Source organism: Anolis carolinensis, chromosome 6 (genome assembly GCF_035594765.1).
Source record: "Anolis carolinensis isolate JA03-04 chromosome 6, rAnoCar3.1.pri, whole genome shotgun sequence".
Lineage (NCBI taxonomy): Eukaryota > Metazoa > Chordata > Lepidosauria > Squamata > Dactyloidae > Anolis > Anolis carolinensis.
Genome location: NC_085846.1, coordinates 118,022,624 through 118,035,891, shown reverse-complemented (window position 1 = coordinate 118,035,891; position 13,268 = coordinate 118,022,624). Strand labels below are relative to the sequence as shown.

The window sequence follows — 13,268 nt, the reverse complement described above, 5'->3', positions numbered from 1 at the left end:
AATAATAAGGAATTGTTAGGAATTGTGGGAGTTGAAGTCCAAATAATAATAATAATAACGACAATAACAACATCAGTAATAAGGAATTGTTAGGAATTGTGTGAGTTGAACTCCAAATAAAAACATCATCAATAATTAGGAATTGTTAGGAATTGTGGGAGTTGAAGTCCACATAATAATAACACCAGCAACAACAACAACATCAATAATAAGGAATTGTTAGGGATTGTGGGAGTTGAAGTCCAAATAACAACAACAACATCAATAATAAGGAATTTTTAGGAATTGTGGGAGTTGAAGTCCAAATAATAATAATAATAATAACAACGGCAATAACAACATCAATAATAAGGAATTGTTACGAATTGTGGGAGTTGAAGTCCAAATAACAACAACAACAATAATAAAAAATTGTTAGGAAATGTGGGAGTTGAAGTCCAAATAACAACAACAACAACAATAAGGAATTGTTAGGAATTGTGGGAGTTGAAGTCCAAATAACAACAACATCAATAATAAGGAATTGTTAGGAAATGTGGGAGTTGAAGTCCAAAAAACAACAACAACAACAACAACAACAACAAGGAATTGTTAGGAATTGTGGGAGTTGAAGTCCAAATAATAACAACAATAATAAGGAATTGTTAGGAATTGTGGGAGTTGAAGTCCAAATAACAACAACAACATCAATAATAAGCAATTGTTAGGAAATGTGGGAGTTGAAGTCCAAATAACAACAACAACAACAAGGAATTGTTAGGAATTGTGGGAGTTGAAGTCCAAATAACAACAACAACATCAATAATAAGGAATTGTTAGGAAATGTGGGAGCTGAAGTCCATAAAACAACAACAACAACAACAACAACAAGGAATTGTTAGGAATTGTGGGAGTTGAAGTCCAAAACATCTGGAGGGAGGGCCGAAGTGTGGCCATGCCGGGTCTAGATGACCTTTGGGGGACCCTTCCAATTCTTATGTTTCCAGAGCTTTGTGGATTCTGGGAGTTCCACGAGCCATTTCCATATTATTTCATTCTCAAATCATAATAAAACCATACGATTTCAGTTTCTCTTTTATTTCGAATAATAAAGTGCCATAGTCGTCAATGAACCCGCTCCCCAAAAGTCGTGAGAAAGAAGGACGATCCGGCCACGGGTCGAAAGACAAGGTAGAAATCGAAACACCGAGGCAAGTCTCAGATATTAAGAGTTAATATAATACAAATACTGGCCTTGCGCTCCCCAATTGTCTGTTATTTTTTTTCCTCCCAAGGAAAGAAGAAATCAGTACAGAAAAAAGGGCCAGTTTCTCATTGCGATTCCCATGCAAAGAAAGCAGAGATTCCCAAAGTCTTCTGTCGGGTTTGTTTCCCAAAACCGTAAACCATTTATTTCCCAGGAGAGAAAGAAAGCGGGAAAAGAAATAAACACCTAAACAAAAATTAAATATCCTTCCTGACATGCACAATTCGGATTTCTCCCTATATACAGCATTATTATGTACAGTATTTTAGCAGCAACAACCTGAACGGATCCAAAGCAAATCCCGCAAAGGCCCCAAATGCAAGAAGAGTTCCCATTAGTGGAATTCCATTTGCACCCATAGGTTGGAACGCACCTCCCATCATCCCCAGAGAGGAATAACAACAGAATCCTGCAGCCATTCAATCAAGAGATGAAAGAAGGATAAAATAATAATAAACATCATCATAATAATACCCATTAATGAAGACCTGCACTTCTTGCATTCATAGGTTGGATTGCACTTCCCATCATCCCTAGCTAGGAAGGACATTGGGTCCTGAAGCTATTTAATCAAGAGATGAAAGCAAGATATAATACCAATAATAATAATAATAATAATAATAATAATAATTGCCATTAATTAAGTCTTGAATTTTTTGTATTCATAGGTTGGATTACACTTCCCATCATCCCCAGATAGGAAGGACATTGGGTCCTGCAATTATTCAATCAAAAGATGAAAGAAGGATATAATAATAATAATAATAATAATAATAATAATAATTCCAATTAATGAAGTCCCAAACCGTTTGCATTCATAGGTTGGATTACACCTCCCATCATCCCCAGATAGAAATAACAACAGAATCCTACAGCCATTCAATCAAGAGCTGAAAGCATATAATAGTAATAATAATAATACCCATCAATGAAGACCTGCACCCTTTGCATTCATAGGTTGGATTGCACTTCCCATCATCCCTAGCTAGGAAGGACATTGGGTCCTGAAGCTATTTAATCAAGAGATGAAAGCAAGATATAATACCAATAATAATAATAATAATAATTGCCATTAATTAAGTCTTGAATTTTTTGTATTCATAGGTTGGATTACACTTCCCATCATCCCCAGATAGGAAGGACATTGGGTCCTGCAATTATTCAATCAAAAGATGAAAGAAGGATATAATAATAATAATAATAATAATTCCAATTAATGAAGTCCCAAACCCTTTGCATTCATAGGTTGGATTACACCTCCCATCATCCCTAGATAGAAATAACAACAGAATCCTACAGCCATTCAATCAAGAGCTGAAAGGATATAATAGTAATAATAATAATACCCATCAATGAAGACCTGCACTTTTTGCATTCATAGGTTGGATTACACTTCCCATCATCCCCAGATAGGAAGGACATTGGGTCCTGAAGCTATTTAATCAAGAGATGAAAGCAAGATATAATACCAATAATAATAATAATAATAATAATAATAATAATAATAATAATTGCCATTAATTAAGTCTTGAATTTTTTGTATTCATAGGTTGGATTACACTTCCCATCATCCCCAGATAGGAAGGACATTGGGTCCTGCAACCATTCAATCAAGAGATGAAAGCAGAATAATAATAATAATAATAATAATATGAAATCCAGCATATATATCTCGTTTGCTGTGTCATACTATGTCTTTGTGTCAATAATAATAATAATAATAATAATAATACCCATTAATGAAGACCTGCACCCTTTGCATTCATAGGTTGGATTACACTTCCCATCATCCCCAGATAGGAATAACACAGAATCCTGCAGCCACTCAATCAAGAAATGAAAGTAGGGTATAATACTAATATCAATATTAATAATTCCCATTAATGAAGTCCTGAACTGTTTCCATTTATAGCTTGGATTACACTGTCCATCATTCCTAGCTTGGAAGGACATTGGGTCCTGGAGCCATTGAATCAAAAGGTGAAAGCAGGATGTTATTACTGTATTGATATAACAATAATATCTATTATTATTATTATTATTATTATTATTATTGACACAAAGAAAGAGTATGACACAGCAAATGAGATATATATGCTGGATTATTATATTATATAATATTAATATAATATAATATTAATATAATATATAATATAATTATAATTATTATTATTGACACAAAGAAAGAGTATGACACAGCAAACGAGATATATATGCTGGATTATATTATTATTATTATTATTATTATTATTATTATTATTATTATTATTATTATTGGAGTGGTAGCTTCCAAAAGTACCTTCCCTCCCTCTGGGATGTGGTGTGTCTACACCCTAGACTTAACCCAGTTTAACACTGGTTTAACCGCATGGGACCCTGGGAACTGCAGTTTAGCAATAAAGTGCCAACTTGGGCAGAGAAAGCTGAAGGCCTTGGAAAACTACAACTCCCAGTATGATGTAGCATTAAAAGTGGTATCAAACCGCATTAATCCTACAGTGGAGATGCATCCTTTGCACAATCACTGATTTTAGGCCTCTTTTGCAAAAAAAGGGGGAAAGAAATCCGCATAATTTTTTCCCCTTTTGCTTTAATGGGTTTTTGCCCTTTTTAGCCTCACAATCTTTCAGGGCAGGGACCAAATGTATGACGGATCCTGCCATAATAAAATTAATAATAAAATACATAGATTTTAAATGGAAATATAAGGCATATTGCTGCAATTCTCTCTCTCTGCTGGAGGTTCGGGTGCAGCCTCTAAAATGTTCCGGTTGCCATGGAAATCTCCATTTCTTTAATATCCCTTTTTTTCCCTGGTAGGTAATCGTTGCTAAATAACCCACTTTCCATCCATTTCCCCCTCCAAATAGCAGCTTGCTGGGTCTCTTTTGAAATCCTATTTATTTCTACTTTGGGGGAAGCAAGCTCCATGATTCATGCACGGAAATGGCTTTCCATCCATCTCAATTATCAAACCTTATAATAAAAAAATAAATTTGGAAGCTAAGGTGTTGGGAGGATGCTGAGAATTCTCTAATGCAACTCATTACACAAATAAATAGTTCCTGAAAAGCCTGAAAAGGGATTTTTTGGAGGGATTCACAGCTATTATTATTATTATTATTATTATTATTATTATTATTATTATTATTATTATTATTATTATTTTATTATTGCACAGCAAACAAGATAGACATGCTGGATTTCGTATCACAAAATCACAAGTCGAACACTTCCCAAGTGTCTAGGACTGCGTGATGTATTTTCAGATGATGTGTGCAGTTATTATTATTATTGTTATTATCATAAGCTATTATAATAATTATCTTGTATTATAACGTATTATTATTTTTGGAGGGATTCACAGCTATTATTATCATCAGCTATTATAATAATTATCTTGTATTATAACATATTATTATTTTTGGATGGATTCACAGCTATTATTATTATTATTCGCTATTATAATAATTATTTTGTATTATAACATATTATTATTATGACATATAAATCATTATATTTAATTATATAATAATAATAATAATAATAATAATAATAATAATAGCTGTTAACCTCCCATCATCATCATCATCACCATCTCTTTTTAGAGAGAAAACTCATGCTATAAATTATTATTATAATAATATAATAAAATATTATGTCCAATTTAATAATAATAATAATAATAATAATAGCTGTTAACCTCTCATCATTATCATCACCATCTCCTTTTAGAAAGAAAACCCATGATATAAATTATTACTATTGTATAATTAAATATTATGTCCAATTAAATAATAATAATAATAGCTGTTAATCTCCCATCATCATCATCATCATCATCATCATCATCATCATCTCCTTTTAGAAAGAAAACCCATGATATAAATTATTACTATTGTATAATTAAATATTATGTCCAATTAAATAATAATAATAATAGCTGTTAATCTCCCATCATCATCATCATCATCATCATCATCTCCTTTTAGAGAGAAAACTCATGCTATAAATTATTATTATTATTATATAATTAAATATTATGTCCAATTTAATAATAATAATAGTAGTAGCTGGTAACCTCCTATCATCATCATCATCATCATCATCATCACCATCTCCTTTTAGAGAGAAAACTCATGCTATAAATTATTATTATTATTATTATTATTATTATATAATTAAATATTATGTCCAATTTAATAATAATAATAGCTGTTAATCTCCCATCATCATCATCAACATCTCCTTTTAGAGAGAAAACCATGCTATAAATTATTATTATTATTATTATTATTATATAATTAAATATTATGTCCAATTTAATAATAATAATAATAATAATGATAGCTGTTAATCTCCCATCATTATCATCATCACCATCTCCTTTTAGAGAGAAAACTCATGCTATAAATTATTATTATAATTATATAATTAAATATTATGTCCAATTTAATAATAATAATAATAATAATAATAATAGCTGTTAACCTCCCATCATTATCATCATCACCATCTCCTTTTAGAGAGAAAACTCATGCTATAAATTATTATTGTATAATTAAATATTATGTCCAATTAAATATTAATAATAATAATAATAATAATGGTGTCTTGCTGTTCTCTCCAAAAACTTGTCAAATTTTTACCATCAGCCCTCCCTAGCAAATATACTGGAATAATTTGCAAGACGTATACGTAAATAAATTATCAAAGAGGAAAGCCCTAAACCTTTTTTTATTTTTTTTGCTATCTTATTTATTAGATAATCGCTCACAATAAATGCCTCCTTTGTCCATCTGGAATCCAGAGCAGACCTGTCCAAAGGGCTGATTTTTGGGATTTTTTTTTCCTGCCTAAAACCTCTCCTGAAACTGTAAAATTAAGCCATGGGAAGGGAAAATGGAAAGGAACTTGTGGAAGTTGTGCCAAAATATATTACTTTTGCAATGTAGATCAGGCCTGGGCCAACTTGGGCCCTCCGGGTGTTTTGGACTTCAACTCCCACAATTCCTAACAGCCTACCGGCTGTTGAAGTCCAAAACACCCGGAGGGCCCAAGTTGGCCCAGGCCTGATGTAGAATAATGTAGGAAGATCCATCATCCAGGCAGGGAAATCCAGTTTGCTGCTGTAAGAAATAAGACAGTTAAATCCAGTTACTAGCCCAAGGAAAATCAAGTTTGCAGGTCCAAGAACTGGGCAGGAAAGTCCAGATCCTGGTCTAAAATCAGGGCAAGAAAATCCAATGATAGGTCCAAAAACTGGAGAATAAAGTCCAGATCCCGGTCCAAGTACTGGGAAGAAAATCCAACTATAGGTCCAAGAACTGGAGGGTAAACTCCAGATCCCAGTGCAAGAAAATCCAACTATATTTTCCAAAAAGTTCCAAGCAGGAATGTCCAGAAATGGGCAGAAGGTCCAGCCATTGGACATGGAAAATTCAACTGATGGTCCAAGAATTGGGTAGGAATATTGAGTTGCCTTAGAAAGGGAAATCCAGCTGCAAGTTCAAGAACTAGGTAGGAAAACCCAATGATAGGTCCAAGAACTGGGCAGGAAAGTCCAGATACTGGTCCAAGATCCGGGCAATAAAATCCAATGATAGGTCCAAGAACTGGAGGGTAAAGTCCAGATCCCAGTGCAAGAACTGGGCAGGAACATCCAACGATAGTTCCCAGCAGCAATGTCCAGTGACCTGTTTAGGAACTGAGTAGGAAAGTCCAGCCATTGGTCCAAAAAAAAGGAGATGGAATTCAACTGATGGTCCAAGATCTGGGCAGGAGTGTTGAGTTACCAGTGGAGCTGCAAGTTCAAGAACTGGGCAAGAAAGTCCAGATCCCAGTGCAAGAACTGGGCAGGAACATCCAACGATAGGTCCAAGATCTGGGCAGGACAATCCAGATCCCAGTGCAAGAACTGGGCAGGAACATCCAACGATAGGTCCAAGATCTGGACAGGAAAGTCCCAATCCCAGTGCAAGAACTAGGCAGGAACATCCAACAATAGGTCCAAGATCTGGGCAGGAAGGTCCAGATCCCAGTGCAAGAACTGGGCAGGAAACTCAAGCGATAGTTCCAAGCAAGAATGTCCAGCGACCTGTTTAGGAACTGAGCAGGAAAGTCCAGCCATTGGTTCAAGGGCAGGAAAGTTCAACTGATGGTCCTACTGAGTTTACAGTAGGAAGGGAAATCCAGTCCAAAATGAGAGAAGAAAAGTTCAAGTGGTCAGGAAACATCTAGTGGTCCAGAAATGGGCAGAAAACGTCCAGTAGTCAAACGGTCACCGGTCTAGAAGGCGGGTGAACTCTTCTCGTCCTTTTCCTCCGGCGCTGGCGGAGCCTTCGTTCTTGAGGTCGGCAAAGACTTGCGTGAAGTAGTGCGGGTCGGCGTTGATGCGCAGCATCTTGGCGCTCATGGCGTGGATGATGCGGAGGCAGCGGTTCCAGAAGGCCTCCTTGGAGGCCTCGACCAGGAAGGGCTTGAGCGGGTAGGAGATCTCGTTGCCCATGTAGGAGTAGGAGAGGTAGAGGCAGGTGAGCAGGGCGGCCTGCAGCTCGTGCTCGGCGCCCACCTCGTCCCCGTCCAGGGTCTCCCGGCAGAGCAGGTACACGAAGACCACGTTGGCCGGCGTGACGAAGGCCTGGTCCTGCCAGCCCTGCAGCAGGAGGGAGCGGTCCACGCTGCGCAGCCACAGGATGGGCTCCGTGGGCGAGAGGTGCTTCAGCCGGAAGCAGCGCCGGCACAGGAACTCCCCCAGGCACTTCAGCAGCTCGCTGGTCGACGCCTGGACAATCACCCTCCGCGGCGAGGACGAGGCGGTCCCGCCGGTGCCTGGCTTCAGCGAGGACGACACCGGGATGCGCTTGGTGCTCAGCGGCACCGACGGGGCCTGGCCGGAGTCACCGTCGAAACTGGCGAGGTTGGCACATGAGAGGGACTTCTTGACGTTTTCGTGGTTGAGGTGGGCCACCTCCTTGGCGCCGTGGTGGAGGAGAGGAGCAGCATGGTGGTGGTTGTTGTTGTGCGCGGAGGCCTTGCTGGAGCGGGAGCCGCGCTTCTTCGTGGAGGCCACCAGCCGCTTCCAGGTCAAGGCCGGGATGAAGATGGAGTGGCGCTTGAGGGCCTTCTCCGGCTTCTGGGCGCCGGCCTTTGCCCCGGTCAAGGCCGGGTAGTGCGCCAAGGAGCTGCAGGACCCGCCGGGGTCAGCGTCGTTGTCGTAGAGGCTGGCCTTCCGGGCGGACGGGGAGAGCGACAGCACCGTGCCCATGGCGGCAACGGCGGCAACGGGACACGGACCGGTCTCCGGTGGGGTGCCTGTGGGTCTATGGCCACCCCATTGATCACACTAGGGAAGGGGCAGGAATCAAGGGAGAAACCAGACAAGGCAAGTCTGGGCTGGCAATTTAAGAGTCAACGTCTGTCATGGTCCCATCATCTAGGTCAAGAGGTGGGCAAGGGAAACCCGCTTTGGCACAGCTAAGCCCAACGCTGCCCTAGTTGTTCCTTATGGCAACCCCATAGATCACATATCAGGGATTTTGTGAACAAGGGGTAAGAACCAGAGGCACACCAAATACTCTTGGTGGTGTCCAGCTGGACAATCCCACTCTTTGGTCCCTTAAGATGACCTTACAAGGAGCCAAAGTCCGGCTAAAGGGTCCTAAATCCTCTCCATTTTGCCCCCAACGGTTTCAAGGGGTTTTTGGCAGCGTCCAATTGGCCAGAGGGTCCCCAATTCCCCCTTTTTTTGCCTTTGGTAGCTAAGGTGATCCTATGAAGAACCCTTGGTGGCATCGATCTCTATATAATAAAAATATAGAGATCCCTAATCCTCCCCTTTGGCCCCCTTTGATGACCCTACGAAGAGCCCTTGGTGCCGTCCACTTGGCCAAGGGGTCCCCGATCCCCCCTTTCGGTCACCCAAGGCAGCCCTATGAAACCCCCCTTAGGGGTCAACTCAGGCCCATTGGAAGAAGAGGAGAAAAATAGAAGGGGAACCCAGTTGGGGGTCCCTATTCTCCAAGGACGGAAAGCAGCCAAAGCAAGGAAAGGGGGGCAATGCCGAGGAGATGCAATTGGGGGGTCCCTTGGAATCAAGACCCCGCTTTTAGGTCCTTCTTCTGATTCCCCTTCCTTCTTGCTTTAGGGCTTCACGCCAAGAGGTGCCTTCCCCCCAAAAGGATCCTTATGGGGTTCACCATGACGTGAACCCCCAGGGCCGTTAAAGGCGCATCCACTGCATCCTGAGCTTCACCCGCTTGTCTTCAATAGCCCCCCAATATCATTGAGCATGCCCTCCCCTCCTCCGATCCTCCTCAAGTCATCCAGGTAGAGCGCTGCTACGGCCTCATTTGAGATGCTCCATGGGGGTCCAAAGGGCTTAGCAATAAATAAATGGGGAGGGGGTCTGAAGCAGCAGTGCTGTGTTCTTATGGGAGCGAGGAAGCCCCTCTATCCAGGTCCCAGGAGGGAGATATAATCCCCCTCCTCACACAAAAAAATATAGAGAGATAGTCACCAGGTGTGCCCGGCCTGGGTACCACGATGCAGATGCAGGAGCCAATGTCTCTGCCAGCAACATCCAGTGGAGGGGTGCACTGCATTCAAGAGGGGGTCCTGCTTTAAATGAGTCTCCTGCTGCGCCCGGAGGAATAGCCGCCTGTCTTGGGAGCATCTGATGGGGAGGAAGGAGGAGGAGGAGCCGGGGAGGGGCGAAGGCAAGGGAGGGGTGGTCCAGGACAGGCAGGGATGCTCAAGGGCCGGCCAAGGCAGGAGGAGGAGGAGGAGGAGGAGGAGGGTGGGCCAGGCAAGCAGCATCCCTGCCTTCGCTCTCCACTGCCATCTGCCAGCACAGACACAAAGCACAGCCTGCCTTGCCTTGCCTTCCCCCCTTCGGAGAGCCCACACTGCAGAAGGGATGCAGTGTTAGACCCACCTGAACTGGGCATGGCTCAAGACTGGGAGCATCCACACCACAAAATGCATCCACATTGCGAAATCGGTGCGTTTACACGGCAAAATGCATCTACACTGCAAAATGGGTGCATCCATACTGCGAAAACGGTGCGTTTACACTGCAAAATGCATCTACACTGCAAAATGGGTGCATCCACACTGTGAAAATGGTGCGTTTACACTGCAACATGCACCTGTCCTGGAAAATGGTTGCATCCACACTGCAAAATGGATGCGTCTACACTGCAAAATGCATCTAGACTGCAAAATGGGTGCATCCATACTGCGAAAATGGTGTGTTTACACTCCAAAATGCATCTGCACTGCATCTACACTGCGAAATGGGTGCATCCACACTGCGAAAATGGTGCGTTTACACTGCAACATGCACCTGTCCTGCAAAATGGTTGCATCCACACTGTGAAAATGGTACGTTTACACTGCAACATGCAGTGCCCCACTTAAACTGCCACGGCTCAAGAGTAGGCGCGTCTGTGCTGCAAAAGGCAGCCACGCTGCAAAATGGGTGCGTCCACACTATGGACACTGCAAGAGGCATCTACACTGCAAAACGGTTGCATCCATACTGCAAAATGCTTCCACACTGCAAAATGGGCGCATCCGCACTGCAGAATGCACCCACACTGCGAAATTGGTGCGTCTATGCTGCAAAATGCGCCTGCATTGCAAAATGGTTGCATCCACACTGCAAAATGCATCTACACTGCAAAATGGTTGCATGCAAACTGCGAAATGGGTGCATCCATACTGCGAAAATGGTGCGTTTACACTGCAACATGCACCTGTCCTGGAAAATGGTTGCATCCACACTGCAAAATGGATGCTTCTACACTGCAAAATGCATCTAGACTGCAAAATTTATCTGCACTGCAAAATGGTTGCATCCAAACTGCAAAATGGTTGCATCCACACTGCGAAACGGGTGCATTCACACTGCAAAAATTGTGTGTTTACACTGCAACATGCACCTGTCCTGCAAAATGGTTGCGTCCATACTGCAAAATGCATCCACACTGCAAAAACGATTGCTGTTTGGCCCCACTTGAACTGCCAAGGCTCAAGAGTGGATGCAACAACACTTCAAAATGGGTGCATCTACACAATGAAATTAATTTTTAGCCCCACAAGTTTTAGCCCCACAAGAACTAGCATGGAATCCTGGGAGTCGTAGTTTTGCAAGTTCTTGAGCCTTTTCTTAAGCTGCAGAATTAATAAATTTTGACCCCACTTTCAACTGTTATGGCTCAAAAGGAGCATTTGCACAATGAATGCAAAATGAATGCAGCATTACGGCACTCCACTATGATTGCCACGGTACAAAGCTATGAAGTCCCAGGAGCTGTAGTTTCACAAGGTCTCTGGCCTTCTCTGCCAAGGGCAACAGAGATGAGAATGTTATTTCTTTGGGTCTCCAAAGAGGAAAGCAGATTATTAATAATCCTAGTAATTACAATATCTCTGGGGACACAAAACTATTCTGGATCCTTCTGAGGGAGGCTTGCCTACATATATATCATGAGATGTCTTCAGGACGGGAGCCAAGTCTAGACAAGAAGTCCATTGAAGTCCATTGAAGGCCTGAAGGTAAAATCTCTCAAACCATTTTGTGCATGAAATCAAACTTCTGTACAATATTGAACTGACTTCCTAAAAAAGGTCTCACTCTCTCGGCCCTTTTGGATTCTGCATTTTCAAATCATTCATTCCCGAGTTGGAAAGTGGGGTTTGAATTTTATTGCGAAGGTTTTAGCTCATTTCCAGTTATTTATTTGAACTCATTCTAATCAATGCAATAAGGAAATGAAGGGACACTGTTCCAATAGAATTGTTGAACTATTATTTAACTTCAGCACTAATGTTTTTTGTTAAAGACGTGCTTTGTTTCAATGCTGTTTTGGTGATTTTTACTGATTTGTTTTAACAGTTCTGGGTTTTATTCTATTTCAATCATTTAAAAGTTATAGGTTTTAAAATATTTATATAAGTCTTAGGTTTTAAATTGCATTACTTTGAACGTTGTGAGCTGAATTGGGTCTCAATTTCAAGAGGGAACCATTATAATAATAATAATAATAATAATAATAATAATAATAATAATAATAATGCATATCTATCTTGTTTGCTGTGTCATACAATGCTGTATAATAATAATGCAGTAATAATAATAAAATTATTATTATTATTATTATTATTATTATTATTATTATTATTATTATTATTATTGTGTTGTCAAAGGCTTTCATGGCCAGAATCACTGGGTTGCTTTTCCAGGCTCTCTGGCCATGTTCCAGAAGCATTCTCTCCTGATGTTTTGCCCACATCTACAGCAGGCATCCTCAGAGGTTGTGAGATCTGTTGGAAAGTAAGCCAGTGGGGTTTATTGTTCCACCATGAACTACCCACAGGTATATAAACCCCACTTGCCTAGTTTCTAAGAGACCTCACAACCTCTGAGAATGCCTGCCATAGATGTGGGCCAAACGTCAGGAGAGAATGCTTCTGGAACATGGCCAGACAGCCCGGAAAACTCACAGCAACCAAATGATTCCGGCTATGAAAGCCTTCGACAACACAATAATGATAACAACAACAACAATAATAATGTGTTTTAACTCATCTTGGGTCTTTTGCTTTTCAACACCCATCCTGGCTAGAAGCATGGGCATTGTAGTCCTAGAAGCGGACTACATTTTGAAGCCAAATCCTCATTTCTTTGGGTTCCATCCTCATTAAAAATAGGTCTGCCCTGTTTTCTATTTGCTATTTTGGTTTTGTCATTCAAGAAGAAAAAGGGAAGTCTGCAGAAACAAACAAACAATAAACAACAATACAAGTGCATGTTTTAAAAATAGAGATATATCTTTAAATATACATCTGAGGCTTAGATCTTGTTGCACAACAGCAAGGAGGCCAGGCATGTGTGGTTCAGATGAGAAAGAAACACCCCAGCAGACCTCATGGGGAAAGAGTGGGGCGTCTATACTGCAGAGTTAGCACAGTTTGAGACCACTTTCACTGCTATGGCTCCTAACACAGTTTGAGATCA

At 40.9% G+C, this 13,268-nt stretch overlaps 1 protein-coding gene across 1 annotated transcript; it reads right to left on the bottom strand.

Moving 5' to 3' along the window:
* Nucleotides 1-6,277: 6,277 nt before the first annotated feature.
* LOC100567431 (cyclin-dependent kinase 5 activator 1) lies at nt 6,278-12,209 on the bottom strand. Its single transcript, XM_062984422.1, has one exon. The coding sequence runs from the start codon at nt 8,511-8,513 to the stop codon at nt 7,527-7,529; it is 987 nt and encodes a 328-aa protein (XP_062840492.1). The 5' UTR covers nt 8,514-12,209; the 3' UTR covers nt 6,278-7,526.
* Nucleotides 12,210-13,268: the final 1,059 nt, after the last annotated feature.